General features: G+C 42.2%; 1 protein-coding gene across 2 annotated transcripts in view; it reads left to right on the top strand.

Annotated features, from left to right (window-relative positions):
* The window catches only part of LOC133507577 (integrin alpha-5-like), a 92,803-nt gene that overhangs the window by 32,908 nt on the left and 46,398 nt on the right, over nucleotides 1-13,497 (top strand). For both annotated transcript variants that reach the window (XM_061832769.1, XM_061832768.1), the window contains exons 17-18: nucleotides 42-199; nucleotides 5,544-5,681. In XM_061832769.1, the coding sequence (XP_061688753.1) occupies nucleotides 42-199; nucleotides 5,544-5,681 (296 nt within the window). The remainder of the gene's footprint in view (nucleotides 1-41; nucleotides 200-5,543; nucleotides 5,682-13,497) is intronic.

Below are 13,497 nucleotides of genomic sequence, written 5' to 3'. Positions count from 1 at the left end.
ATTTACTCTATATGGCCTTGTTTGCATTTGCATGTTTTTAGACTTTTTGGTGGAAATTCAGTTGGACAATATGAAGCAGAACCAGAAGGAATCTGTCAGGAGGACTCTGTTTCTGGACAGTCAGCAGCCCAGTTTGGTGAAGACTTTCAGGCTCACCAATGGACAACGCTTGTGCCATGACACCAGGATCTATTTACGGGTCAGTCAGGATCATAATTTTTTTCATTTTTCCCCAACTAGGGCTACATTGACAAAACCGAGTATGATAAAATACCGCTTCACATTGTTGTCCAAACAGACAAACACAGGATCAAAGGAGTAGTCATTTTGATGAGCAATTCAGTGTGACTGTTAAAATATCATCTCACATAAATGACAGGTTGAAGATCTATTCTGCAAATAAATTATTGTACTTGTTTACAGAAATTTTGCAAGGACATAATTCAGCATTTATTTGAATATCTGTGCCAGGAATTTTATTCATCTATATACTAACTGAGGTTATTATGTTGTTACACAATCTGAGGGTTTCCTAAAGGGCTACTGTCATGAAATGGATGATTTTTAGTATGTTATTAATGAAAAAATGGCAGCCAATATGGGCCCATGCATTTTTTCACCACAAAACATGATTTTGACGTATACAGCTTTTTGTAACTCCCGCCATGAAAATCCTCTCGAGGGATTTGTTTTCGAGAAGAAGCAGGAAGTGACGTAAAGGACAGAAGCACCCCAAATGGACTCGTTTGTTTCCATTAGTTTTACCTCCGGGAAGGTAGCTCGTTGTTCATTCGTGTTAGCCAAATTGCCGGCTCGTTGCATTGCTGGACATTGCTTGAACACTCAGGAGAATGGATTTACCCTTCATAAGTTTGCAAGAGACCCGGTTCGTTGTGAAAAATGGATTGTACGGGTGCAGGGGACAAGAGCTTTGTGGGTTCCAAATGACGGGTAGGTGTGAATACAGCTACTAAAAGAAAAAAAATAGTTTGGGGCGGACCACGTAATCGGTCTCTCATAATGTAACAAAAGATCCGCGTACGAAATATGTTGATATGCTCGTCGGACGGCATCAGGCTGCTGTGTCGCTTCGCCAGCAAAGGCTGCACTTCGGGCTCGCGGACGGCGACGGCTCAGAAGAACCCGACAATAGCTCACTCAGCCGCATGCACCCAGTAAAGCGCCCCGGCTCGATGGTGTTGTTCGTTGCGTACTGCGGCGTCTATCAACAACCCCCTAAAGCAGCACGGCTTGTCTCCATTATAAGCCACCACGGTGCCGAAAATTAGCCACACCGGCTGAGGCACCGCGGCTTCAGCGAAGGCTGTGAGTCGGGCTTGTGGACGGTGGCGGCTCTGAAGAACGCAGCCGACAACGCAGTAAAGCGCCCCGGCTCGACGGTGTTGTTCATCGCGTACTGTGGCGGCTATGAACAACCCCCTAAAGCAGCACGGTTCGGCTCTGCCTTACTCAGCCCGTGTGACGACAACGCAGTAAAGCGCCCTGGCTCGACGGTGTTGTTCATTGCATACTGCGGTGGCTATGCACAACCCCCTAAAGCAGCACTGCTCAGCTCTACCTCATTCAGCCGCGTGCGACGACAACGCAGTAAAGCTCCCTGGTTCGACGTTGTTGTTCATCGCGTACTGCGGTGGCTATGAGCAACCCCCTAAAGCAGCACAGCTCGTCTCCGTGATAAGTCACCTTGGCGACGAAAATGAGCCACACTGGCCGGCTGCGATGAGCCGCGATGGCTGATTTCCGCCGCGGAAGTGGATCTGACGGGGAAGCGGTTTGGCCGTGATGGCATATCATCTGAATATGGCTCGAAACAATAGTGTAATATTGCCCCGGTAACTTCACTCGGTTGTGTGGTGTTCTCTTTTTCAAAAAGAGCTTACGCGTCATAAGGGGTGTGTTCGTCTCCCATAGTAGGGTCCGCAGCGTGTTTTCAATGGCGAATGTCCAGGTGACGCCATGGACAGAGGATGCAGCCAATATGGCGACCACTTGGATGTCGTAGAATGAGCAACTTTGCGCATGGATGACGCGCTCTCTGCTCACATCTATTTTTTCGTATAGACATTGAAGTTAAGAATGTTATATGTATTTTTCATTACAATATATATTTTAGAATGTTTATAGGGATGACACTTGACCTTTAACATATTCATAACAAATGGAAAAATCTGATTGCACAGTTTCGGAAAGAACTCACCTCTGGAATGCAGTGAAGGTCCATTGTATTCCAACCACCTTAAGTAAAATAACATTAAACCACAGGGTCAAACTTCTTCTGTGGGGCACAGTAGATTTGATTGGCTAGATCCCCAGGGAAACTGTGAAGCAATGTTGTCAAGAAATAATTTTCATGGTGTGCACTAAACACATACAAAGCCCAACAGACAGTCTTGACTTTTGTTGTTGTTGGTGACACTCCAAGAAATATGGGAAAGGTCTGACACAGGTCAGGACAAAGATTGCCAGCAAACAAACTAATAAAATGGAATTTGTTCCCAGTCTACTGCAGACCTCCACCAAGGTCAAACAATCCTTTTTGGATCAGCATCAAATTTTACTTGAAATCCATCTCCTGTCTCCTGTCTGAATTTAGTAGTTGAGATTGGAAAATTGTTCATTAGAGGAAAATCGACACTATAAGGATAGATATGCCTTGACTTGTTCTGATTTTAGTCCACCTTTTGCCAAAGTCAACCGGGAAACGCTTAGACCGGTGGTGTCAAACTCATTCTAGCTTAGGCCAGACCGGTAATTCATAGCCTTTACGTTACAAGTTATATACTTTAGAACTTAAAAACAAAAACGTCATGATTGTTTTCTTAATTTTTAATACAGTCCAAAATAATACGAGCACAACATCACAATTAATCATAAAACATTTCATTTGTGGTATGGCAGGCCATAGATGTGGTCTTTCTCTCTGAGAAGGCTGTCAAACTGATGGTGATTGAGGCTTATGGATCACATAAAATTAACAGTTTTGATAACCACCTTCATGACGTTATCCATCTTTAACGACTTGCAACATAAAGCCTCCTAGTGGAAAATACATGAAAAAGTCCCAAATTCTCTTCCTCTAATGGCAGATTGCACTTTCTCTCTAAACATTATCTCAACACCTGCTTTTTTTCACGATCATTGAGGTATCACCAATCTTTTATCAGGCTGACAGCGCGGGATCAGTGTAAGGATTAGTGCAGTGAAATTATTAGATGCTGTCGTCGTAGGTTTTATTGGTACCCTCACCATGAGCTCTCAGGTGACGGTCATTGTGTCATCAACTCCGTGGATGAAAATGGCCAGCTGTGCCACTTCTGTAATGTCCGTGCTTTCATCAATTGCAACTGAAATCTCAATAAGTGACTTTCTTTTGTGCTGTAACTGGCTGTCCAAATCCACTGAAAGACCAGAAGTCCCGTCTGCAACCGTGATTCTCATCCGCTGCCTTCATCATGCATGTTTTTACACATTCTCCCTCATTAAATAGTTTTGAAGCTACTTCGATTTCATTAACAATGAGGTAGCGAGCCTTCACACCAGTATCACTGATGGGCTCTGTTGTGAGTAAACACAGACTGCTGTTTCTTCAGTCCGGTCAACATTTAATTCATCTTTTTTCTTCTCAGCTGTCCCCGAAAGTTGTTATATTTTTCGGCATGAAGACTCAAATAGTGGTGATGAAGGTTATATTCCTTCAGCTTTGCAACATGCTGTGAACACACCAAACATGCAGCTTTCCCATTCACTTGCATGAATAAATAGGAGGATAACCATTTTTTTCTTGGAACACGCTGCACTCTGCGTCCACTTTTCTCTTTTTTGAAAGGCACATTGGAGCTATGAGGTGTGCCAAACCTCACATTAAAAGTACTGTACCATAGAAGCCGTAACAAATAGCACGGGCAGTACACAAAGCATCTCATCCGGACTTGGCTCTTGACCTACTTGCTCTTCCCCGGTACAAAGGTGTGCTTGCGGAACACAATTGTTTTTGTGCCATCCAGTGGACGCAATCAGAAGAGCAGTTGCTTTTTTTGAAAAATTCCAGCTCTTTTTTTGTGTCCATCCTATGTGATTATCATCACAATTTTTGTGGCCAAACCTATTACTGTTGGTTGTATCACAATATTTCTATGATATCAAGAAATGTAAACCAAAAAAAACTTACAGATGCACAGGCCCAAAACCTTGCAATACATTTAATTACCTTTTTGAATACCAAACGTACAAAACCCTCCATATTTTTGGATTTTAGACATTGCAATCAACAACAGTTATTCATGAAAACCCCATGAAATTTACTCAAAAGACTAAGACAATAGCGATATATTTAATAATGGTGGGACTCTTAATATAGACAGCTTGCAATTAAAAAAGTGAGTTTCATTTGGCTTGTCCCTTACAGGGTCAACACAGCATATAATCTCAGATGAATGCACATATACATTTGGCACAATTTTTACACCAGATGCCCTTCTCAGGGAGTGGAGGCCCCAGTGGGATATGAACCCACAACCCCTGGTTTACCAAACCAGTGTTCTAACCACTGAGCTACAGGGCCTCTGTAGAGAGCTTGCAATTATTGATTATAATTTTTTCAAAGTAAAATATTTGACAACAAAACAATTGTTTTCAATGAATTACGTTTTGTTCAACAGACGTAGTGTGCAATAAGCTGTTTACCATTCTGCAGGCCCAAAGGCCTTTTCTATCTTGTCAAATAATCGCCACAGGTGAATGTAATTACCTTTCTGGTCAAGGACAAAGATTAAAGTCAATTCCTAATAGAGGGGTTTGAAGTGGTGTTTTAGAGGCACTCATTACCGAATACTGAGGTAAAGCAACTACAGTACCAATCATCTCATCACTCAGTGGTGGTCTGATCAAACGGCACCACTGACAAAAGCAATCTAGCCCAAGGTTTTTGCTCTTTGACAGCATAAGAGATGGTTTGACCTGCATCTGGCAACCGTCCCCTCATATTGTCAGTCAACATTGCATCTCATTGTGTACTTTTCCTTGTTATGATAATTCCTGCAGATGGAGGAATACAATACCATCTAAAAACAAAACTCACATTATGGCAGCTTCCCTTGCATCTGGTGAGAAAAAAAAAAAAAACACCAAAAAATGTATACTACCAGTACATCTTATATTTGGATAGCTCCCTAATGGCATTATCCACTTTGCATATTTATGTAATGTGTCAATGCGAGGTCACTGATATTGGATGAGAGTGCCTTACTCATAATTTCTCTTCCGCTTGTTGTTGTTGAGGTCAATGCTCTGTCCAGTTCTTCCTCACCAAACACATCCAAACAAGTCTTTCTAGCCCTTCCTCACTGAAGCAGAAAATGGCCTTCCCTGAACAATTTGTCACTGCACAACACACCTTGAGTAAAACTAATTGTGATATGGCTGGTGTAGTGATACAGCATAGGAAACTGAAGGGAAACTAAGGGTGTCGTGTTTTTTTTTTTTTTCATTTTCTACTCATTCAATTGCACCTTTACTCATTTCAGGCAGAAGAGGAGTTTCGGGATAAACTCTCCCCCATAGTCATCAGTCTGGCCTTCAGCCTGGATCCCCAAGCCCCAATAGACCGACATGGGCTCAGACCTATCTTGAATGATCACACTGAGCAACAAATAGAGAAGAAGGTATGCCCTGTTTCTCATATTGCCCAAGCTATTAAGTGGAACATGCATCATTATGTGCATAAGACGCACAAAGACTTTATGGACCTGTTCCTGGTGCAGCTGTTATGCTACCCGTTCATTATTGGGCGCTTGGGTGGAAATCGAAACGTGGTGGAATATGCTTTCATATAACTGAGAAATGGTGCACAGATGTTACACAGCTCAGCACCTAGTACACTTTGGAGCCGCGTGAGTGTTTAGATTCCGCCCCATTCTAGCATGAACGCAGCACTGTTGATGCTAGCCGAACAGGTAAACGAGATTAAGAAAAAACACCCAGAATCACCCCTCATTATCATAGGAGATTTTAACACAGATAAACTTAACTACAAACTCCCTAAACATAAGCAGCACGTAAAAGGCCTGACGATGGAAAATAACACTTTAGACCATGGCTATACCACAATTAAACACGCATATTACACAATTCCTCTTGCTCCCCTAGGCTCCTCTGATCACTGTTCAAGCTACTTAATACCTACATAAAGGCATGTACTCAAGTGGGCGAAAAAATTGGTAAAATCAGTTAAAAAGTCGACCAACAAGCCAAAATTAGAACTTCAAAGCTGCTTTGACTGCACAGACCAGAGGGTCTTTGAAAATTCAACGAGCACCCTTGATGAATTCATGGATATTGTTACCACGTATGTCAGTTTCTGTGTGGAGGAGTGTGTTCCAACAAAAACTTTTCACACATTCAATGAATGGTACCGTGAGAATGATTGACTGCTCCCTTTTGACCAATCAGTGAGTTGCATTTTCTGAACTTCGCCCATGCTGCCTACAGCCGCGATCCTTTACCCACAAACAAAGAGAACGCGTGTTTACTTTAAGCCTCTGAATTGCGAGTGTATAGTCCTGCTTATATCCAATTTGGAAATATGGTGCTTCGATGTGGCTGGTTAACGTGTAATGGAGACGAGCGCTATCCAAAGAGATTACTGGGAGAATATCTAGTGTGCTTTCCTACCCCCCAACCGTAATTTAGATAAATGCAAACGTTGGATTAAGGCTTGTGGCCAACCTCACGACCAGGTGAATGTATCAAAGATAATTCAGCACAAATCCATCTGTTCCAAGGTAAGTTATTCAATTAGTCGGTGAAACACCTATAGAGGAAGGAAGAAGCTCTACCTGAGCCGGGGGAAACTCAAAGCTTCCACCCTCACTTTGGCTCTGCTCTCAAGCATTCTTATCCATGATTAAACACATCACGTGAATACAAGTATTTTGGGCCTACATTTACGTGGACAGTATGTACGTTCAGACCGATAGAGGACACGCATACTGCCATAATTTATGTAAATTAATTATCCACTAAGAACGTAGATATCATTTCGAATCGGCATGTTTATGTAGCGTAAAAATGCAAACTTACCCTGCTTTGCATGAACAATAAGAATCAGAAATCTTTATCTCATTCAATGTCCACCATTAATTTATGAGGTGGTTGATTCTTTTGCATAGATGGCCAACTCATTGCAGAAACCTTAACTGGCGTTCCCGTTTAGGAAACCTTGACATTATGACTATATCCCTGTTGAAAGTAATCAAGGCCTTTCTGTACTTTCTTTGTCAATATTTCTGACACCATGGGCAGAAAGGAAACAGAAATACTATTGGGAATTCACTCTAATGAATCGCTCATAACATGCTTGGCCACGCTGTGTCTAAGTAAGCATGGTTTAGGCGCCCTGCGCGGATCTATCCTGAACAACAACAAGACGTGGTTTAAAGCCATAGGCAGCTCTGCGAGGCTAAAGAGCATATCGCTGTGGGGGTAGGGCCCGATACAATTGCACTAGAAACCAGCTGACTAAAGAAATTAACATTGCAAAGAGGGATTATGCAGCAAAACTGGACAGACATCTTGGCACAAATAATTCCAAAGTCTGGCACGGATTAGAATTGATCACTAATTACAAGCGACGATCCCACCCAATCGGCATTAATAGTAGGCTAGCCAAAGACCAGAACCGCTTTTACTGCAGAGTTGAAAAGGACACTTTCACTCCACACACCAACCAAGTCACACCATTGTCCACTTCAACAACTCCAACTCCACCATTTAACATCCATGAACAAGTCGTGACGCAGATCTTCAAACAACAAAAGATCAACATAGCGCAGACCTTGTGTCTCCTTCCTACCTCAAAATTTGTACAGACCAATTTGCTCCTGCCTTCACAAAGATCTTCAACAGGTCTCTTGAACTCTGTGAAGTACCAACCTGCTTCAAACGCCCCACCATCATACCGGTCCCCCCCAAAAAACAGGAGTCTAAGGTCCTAATGGCGACAGGCCTGTTGCCTTGGCATCCGTGGTCATAAAGTCCTTTGAGCGGCTTGTAAAGGACCACCTCAAGAGTGTCACAAGTCCTCAGCTGGACCCACTCCAGTTTGCCTATCAAGCTAATAGGTCTGCGGATGATTCCGCCAACGTGGGTCTGCGCTTCATCCTTGAACATCTCGACAGCAAGGGATCCTGTTCGTGGATCTTATTTCTGCATTTAACACCATCATCCTTGAACAACTCTCCTCCAAATGTCTCCAGCTCACCATCTTGCCTGCCATCTCCCAGTGGATCTGCAGCTTCATGACGCGCAGGACACAGCAGGTGAGACTGGAGAACACCATCTCATCCACGCGCACTATCAGCACCAAGGCACCCCAAAGTTGTTTACTCTCCCTTCTGCTCTTCTCGCTCTACAAAAACGACTGCATCTCGAGCCAGCCGACTGTCAAACTCCTGATGTTTGCAGATGACACCACAGTCATCGGCCTCAGCAAAGATGGTGATGATTCTGCCTATCGACAGGAAGTGGTGAGGCTGGAGCTTTTAGTGTGGCCAACACAACTTGTGTCAAGACCTTCAAGTTCTTGGGAATTAGTCTAACAGGACCTGAAGTGAGAGACAAACATCAACTCCATCCTAAAAAAAAAGAAAAACAGCAAAGGATGTACAGTAAAGAAAATAACCATTTGAACACCCTGCTATATTGCAAGTTCTCCCACTTAGAAGTCATGGAGGGGTCTAAAATTTTCATCGGAGGTGGATGTCCACTGTGAGAGAGAGACTACAAAAAGAAAAATCCAGAAATCACAATTTATGATTTTTTTTAACGATTTATTTGTGTGATATAGCTGCAGATACACCTGAGAAAACCTTTGTTTGCTATTACAGAGGTCAAACATTTCCTGTAGTTGTTCACCAGGTTTGTACACACTGTAGGATGGATTATGGCCCACTCTTCCACACAGATCTTCTCTAGATCAGGCAGGTTTCTGGGCTGTCGCTGAGAAACACAGAGTTTCAGCTCCTTCCAAAGATTTTCTATTGGGTTTAGGTCTAGAGACTGGCTAGGCCACGCCAGAACCTTGCTATGCTTCTTACGGAGCCACTCCTTGGTTTTCCTGGCTGTGTGCTTTGGGTCATTGTCATGTTGAAAGACCCAGCCACAACCCAACCCTAACCCTTCAATGCTCTGACTGAGGGAAAGAGGTTATTCCCCCAAATCTCACAATACATGGCCGCGGTCATCCTCTCCTTAATACAGTACAGTCATGCTGTCCCATGTGCAGAAAAACACCCCAAAAGCATTGTGCTACCACCCCCATGCTTCACAGTAGGGATGGTGTTCTTGGGATGGAACTCATCATTCGTCTTCCTCCAAACATAGTTAATGGAATTATGACCAAAAAGTTCCATTTTGGTCTCATATGACCACAAAATTTTCTCCCATGACTCCTCAGTATCATCCAAATGGTCATTGGCAAACTTAAGACGGGCCTTGACATGTGCTGGTTAAAGCAGGGGAACCATCTGTGCCATGCATGATTTCAAACCATGACGTCTTAGTATATTACCAACAGTCACCTTGGAAACGGTGGTCCCAGCTCTTTTCAGGTCATTGACCAAGTCCTGTTATGTAGTCCTGGGCTGATTCCTCACCTTTCTAAGGATCATTGAGACCCCACTAGGTGATATCTTGCATGGGGCTCCACTCCAATTGAGATTGACTGTCATATTTATCATCTTCCATTTTCTCATGATTGCTCCAACAGTTGACCTTTTTTCACCAGGCTGCTTGGCAATTTTTCCGTAGCCCTTTCCAGCCGTGTGGAGTTGTACAATTTTGTCTCTGGTGTCTTTGGACAGCTCTTTGGTCTTGGCCATGTTACAAGTTTGAGTCTTACTGATTGAATGGGGTGGACAGGTGTCGTTATGCAGCTAACAACCTCACACAGGTGCATCTGATTCAGGATAATACATGGAGTGGAAGTGGACTTTTAAAGGCGGACTAACACGTTTTTAAGGGTCAGAATTCTAGCTGATAGACAGGTGTTCAAATACTTATTTGCACCTGTATCACACAAATTAATCATTAAAAAATCATACATTGCGATTTCTGGCTTTTTCTTTTTAGATTATCTCTCTCACAGTGGACATGCACGTACGATGAAAATTTTAGACCCTTCTATGATTTCTAAGTGGGAGAACTTGCAATATATCAGTGTGTTCAAATACTTCTTTTCTTCACTGTAATTCTTGTGGCTTCTTTGGAGGTCCCATAGCTCAGTGGTTAGAGCGTTGGTTTGGTAAAACAGGGGTCGTGAGATCAACGCAAAGCAAATCTTGCAGGCATTCGTACTGTTTTTTATCCCTCTTGCAACTAATTAATTAAATTCTTGATCAGCAAATGTACAATTTTCTGCCTCGTGCCATTGTTGGGACACACCTTCAGACCTTGCTGGTCCAATCAGTATTAATATTAGTAATATGTACTGTCGAGTATCGCATGATTCGTGTCTTTAATCAGCTCCCTTTCCACAATTGTTATTGCACTGGACTATAACAGCGAACTGCGAATGGGTGAGGTCACACTCTATAAGCTCAACATAATGTGTTAGGATTGATGCACTCTGACTACTCTAATTACTAGAACACTCTGCATCTTTGCACAATTGGAACTCTTATAAGAAATATATTAATTGAAAGTTCTTGGTTCTTGTAAGTTTGTTTGTTCTTCTTCTCAGTACTCATCATGAATGTCGTACCAGGGTGGCACCAACTGCTGGAGACAAATTCCTTGTGTGTTGTTACATACTTGGCCATTAAAGGTGATTCTGTTTCTGATCATTCTATTCACGTTGAAAATGAATTGTATATACAATCCATGAAATGATCAGAGACACTGTAATGTTTACTTTATAGTTAACTACAGTGCGGTCTACTTGAGCATGATGTAGAAATAATTCCGTGTAAATTGTCTACATATTGCATAACAACAGTAAACATCTCTACAATACTGTATTTCCCATATAGTTGCATATCTTGTGTTCTATAATCTAAGCATATGGCCTTCAAAATTTACACTTGTAAGAGAATCTGAAACCCTTAACAACAGTAAAGTTCATTTTCCATTATTTGTGATTAGTATGTTGCTAATTTACAGGTAGTTACAGGCAAACATTTTGAATCTGACAAAACATACGTGATTGGTCTAGGGTCAACCTCAGTAGAGCAAGAGCTCTACACTGGACTTTGGCCTCGAACTCTCCATTGGTACTGTTCTTTCCCTCTCCACACATGATGAAAGTTTAGCGAGGACTGGTGAGCTTTGGTTGTACAAAAACACACAAAGAAAACCTGCAGTTGTGTTTGGCTGCGGTGGTGCTCTGCTTTCCAACCTCTGAATGTGGTTTGCTTCTAGATCTTGACAGTGCTCTCCTCCATGAGGCAAAAGGCTGAGTGTCAACATGCGCAACATGTAGCACATGGGATATTAGAGGATCTGTACATATGATGTCCATATGTGAATGTATAAATAACATCATAAGCTTGTTACTTCACAGTTGAGCAGACTATTGCCCGGAAACCTTCAAGGAAACACAGTCAAAGTCATTTGTTGTTGAGCTTCACTTAAAAAGGAATGACAGCTTTCTGTTCCATTTATCATGGAGCAGAAGCACACAAACCCTTTATGGTCTCATTTTCAAAATTGAGAGCCAACATTACTACACTTTGTAGCAGGATCCCTGACTGCAGAGCATGTTAGTGTCAGTAAAATAGTAAGTTTCTTTCGGCTTGTCCCGTTAGGGGTCGCCACAGCGCGACATCTCAGATGAACGCTCATATTTGTTTGGCACAGTTTTTATGCCGGATGCCCTTCCTGATGCAACTTAAAAAGTCAGGTTTGTGAATGAATTAAAAAAAATAAAATAAAATTTCAAATCATCAAGTCAAAATCAATGCACTGATTTGACTAATCATACCATATCACACCTGTATTGTAGTATACAATATACACTTACCATCAGTGTCGCTTTTGAAGATGACACGAATGACACAATGCAAAAGTGATGACAGATTTTGAGTTGGGCTGTGTTTTACCAAAATTAATGAACTTCAAGCTATTTAAAATCATTGTATTGTGGAATTACATCTCTATTTTGACTTAGAACTAGGAATTAACATATAAGAACAAAACTAAAGATCTGTTTCTAATAAAATGTACAAAATGTGTTAAATAAAAATGTAATACAATGATTTACGAATCATGTTCCACCCATATTCAAATAAATACACTACAAAGACAAGATCAAAATCAGAATCAGCTTTATTTGGCCAAGTGTGTGAAAATACACCAAGGAATTTTTCTCTGGCAGACGGTGCTGCCCTGGTACGACATACAGAACAAAGAACAACAAAGCAGCAAGAACAAAGAACAAGAGACATTTCTATTTATCGGAACTATTCCTTATAAAAGTTGTGCAAGATGTAAAATCTTCTTCATTTAGAACAGGTAAGAGATAAGTGTGTCAACGTCCCACATGTGTAAAACTTGTACAGACTCCCTTTACCCATTCGCGATTCCCATAATAGACCAGTGCAATGACAGTGCAATGACAGATGTGCGAAGGTAGCAGGTTAAGATGACAAATCGTGCGATAGTCTCCAAAATAAATTATTAATACTGTTGTTGATTGGACCAGCAGAATGTGAATGTCCCAACAATGGCACAAGCAGAAAATAGTAAATTTGCTGATTAAGAATGTAATGACTTAATTCCCAGAGGAAAAAAACTGTTCGAATGCCTACTAATTTTGACTTGCATTAATCTGTAGCACTTTCACGACGGAAGGAGCTGGAAGAGCTGGGGCCAGGATGTGGAGGATCCTGTGAAATCCTGTGAAAGAATCCTGCCTGCTCTGGACCTAGTTCGCATTGCGTGTAAGTCCTCAATTGTGGGTAGAGTGGTGCTGATAATCCATTCAGCTGTTTTGATTTTTCGTTGCAGTCAGAGTTTGTCCTTTTTTGTGGTGGCCCCCAAATCAGACTGTGATGGAGGTGGAGGCGGCAGTGTGTGCTTAGCTGTGTAACGTCCGTGTGCACCATTTCTCATTGATGTAAAAGCATATTCCACCACCTTTCGATTCCCGTGTTAGCCCCAGGACACGGTCCGCACGGTGGAGTTGAAGGCTCGGTAGTGTAATGGTGGCGTCTGTGGTCCGTCCACAAAGCCATGTCTCTGTAAACAACAGGGCCTCAGAACGTCCAAAGTCTTTGCAGGTCCTGATCATAAGAAGAAGTTTGTCCATTTTGTTGGCTAGGGAGTGTAGGTTCGCAAGATGAATCGATAGGAATGCTACTCGATGTCCTCTTTTCCGCAGCTTAAGTTATGAATCGGCTCGTGCCCCCTTTGTCACCGACGCGTAGCCTTGAAGAGTACCCCGACAAGTAACTCCGGAAAAAGATTCAACGAATTGGCGAGAGT

The sequence above is a fragment of the Syngnathoides biaculeatus genome, chromosome 10, assembly GCF_019802595.1.
Source record: "Syngnathoides biaculeatus isolate LvHL_M chromosome 10, ASM1980259v1, whole genome shotgun sequence".
Taxonomy (NCBI): Eukaryota; Metazoa; Chordata; class Actinopteri; order Syngnathiformes; family Syngnathidae; genus Syngnathoides; species Syngnathoides biaculeatus.
This window is presented reverse-complemented; position numbering and strand designations above follow the sequence as displayed.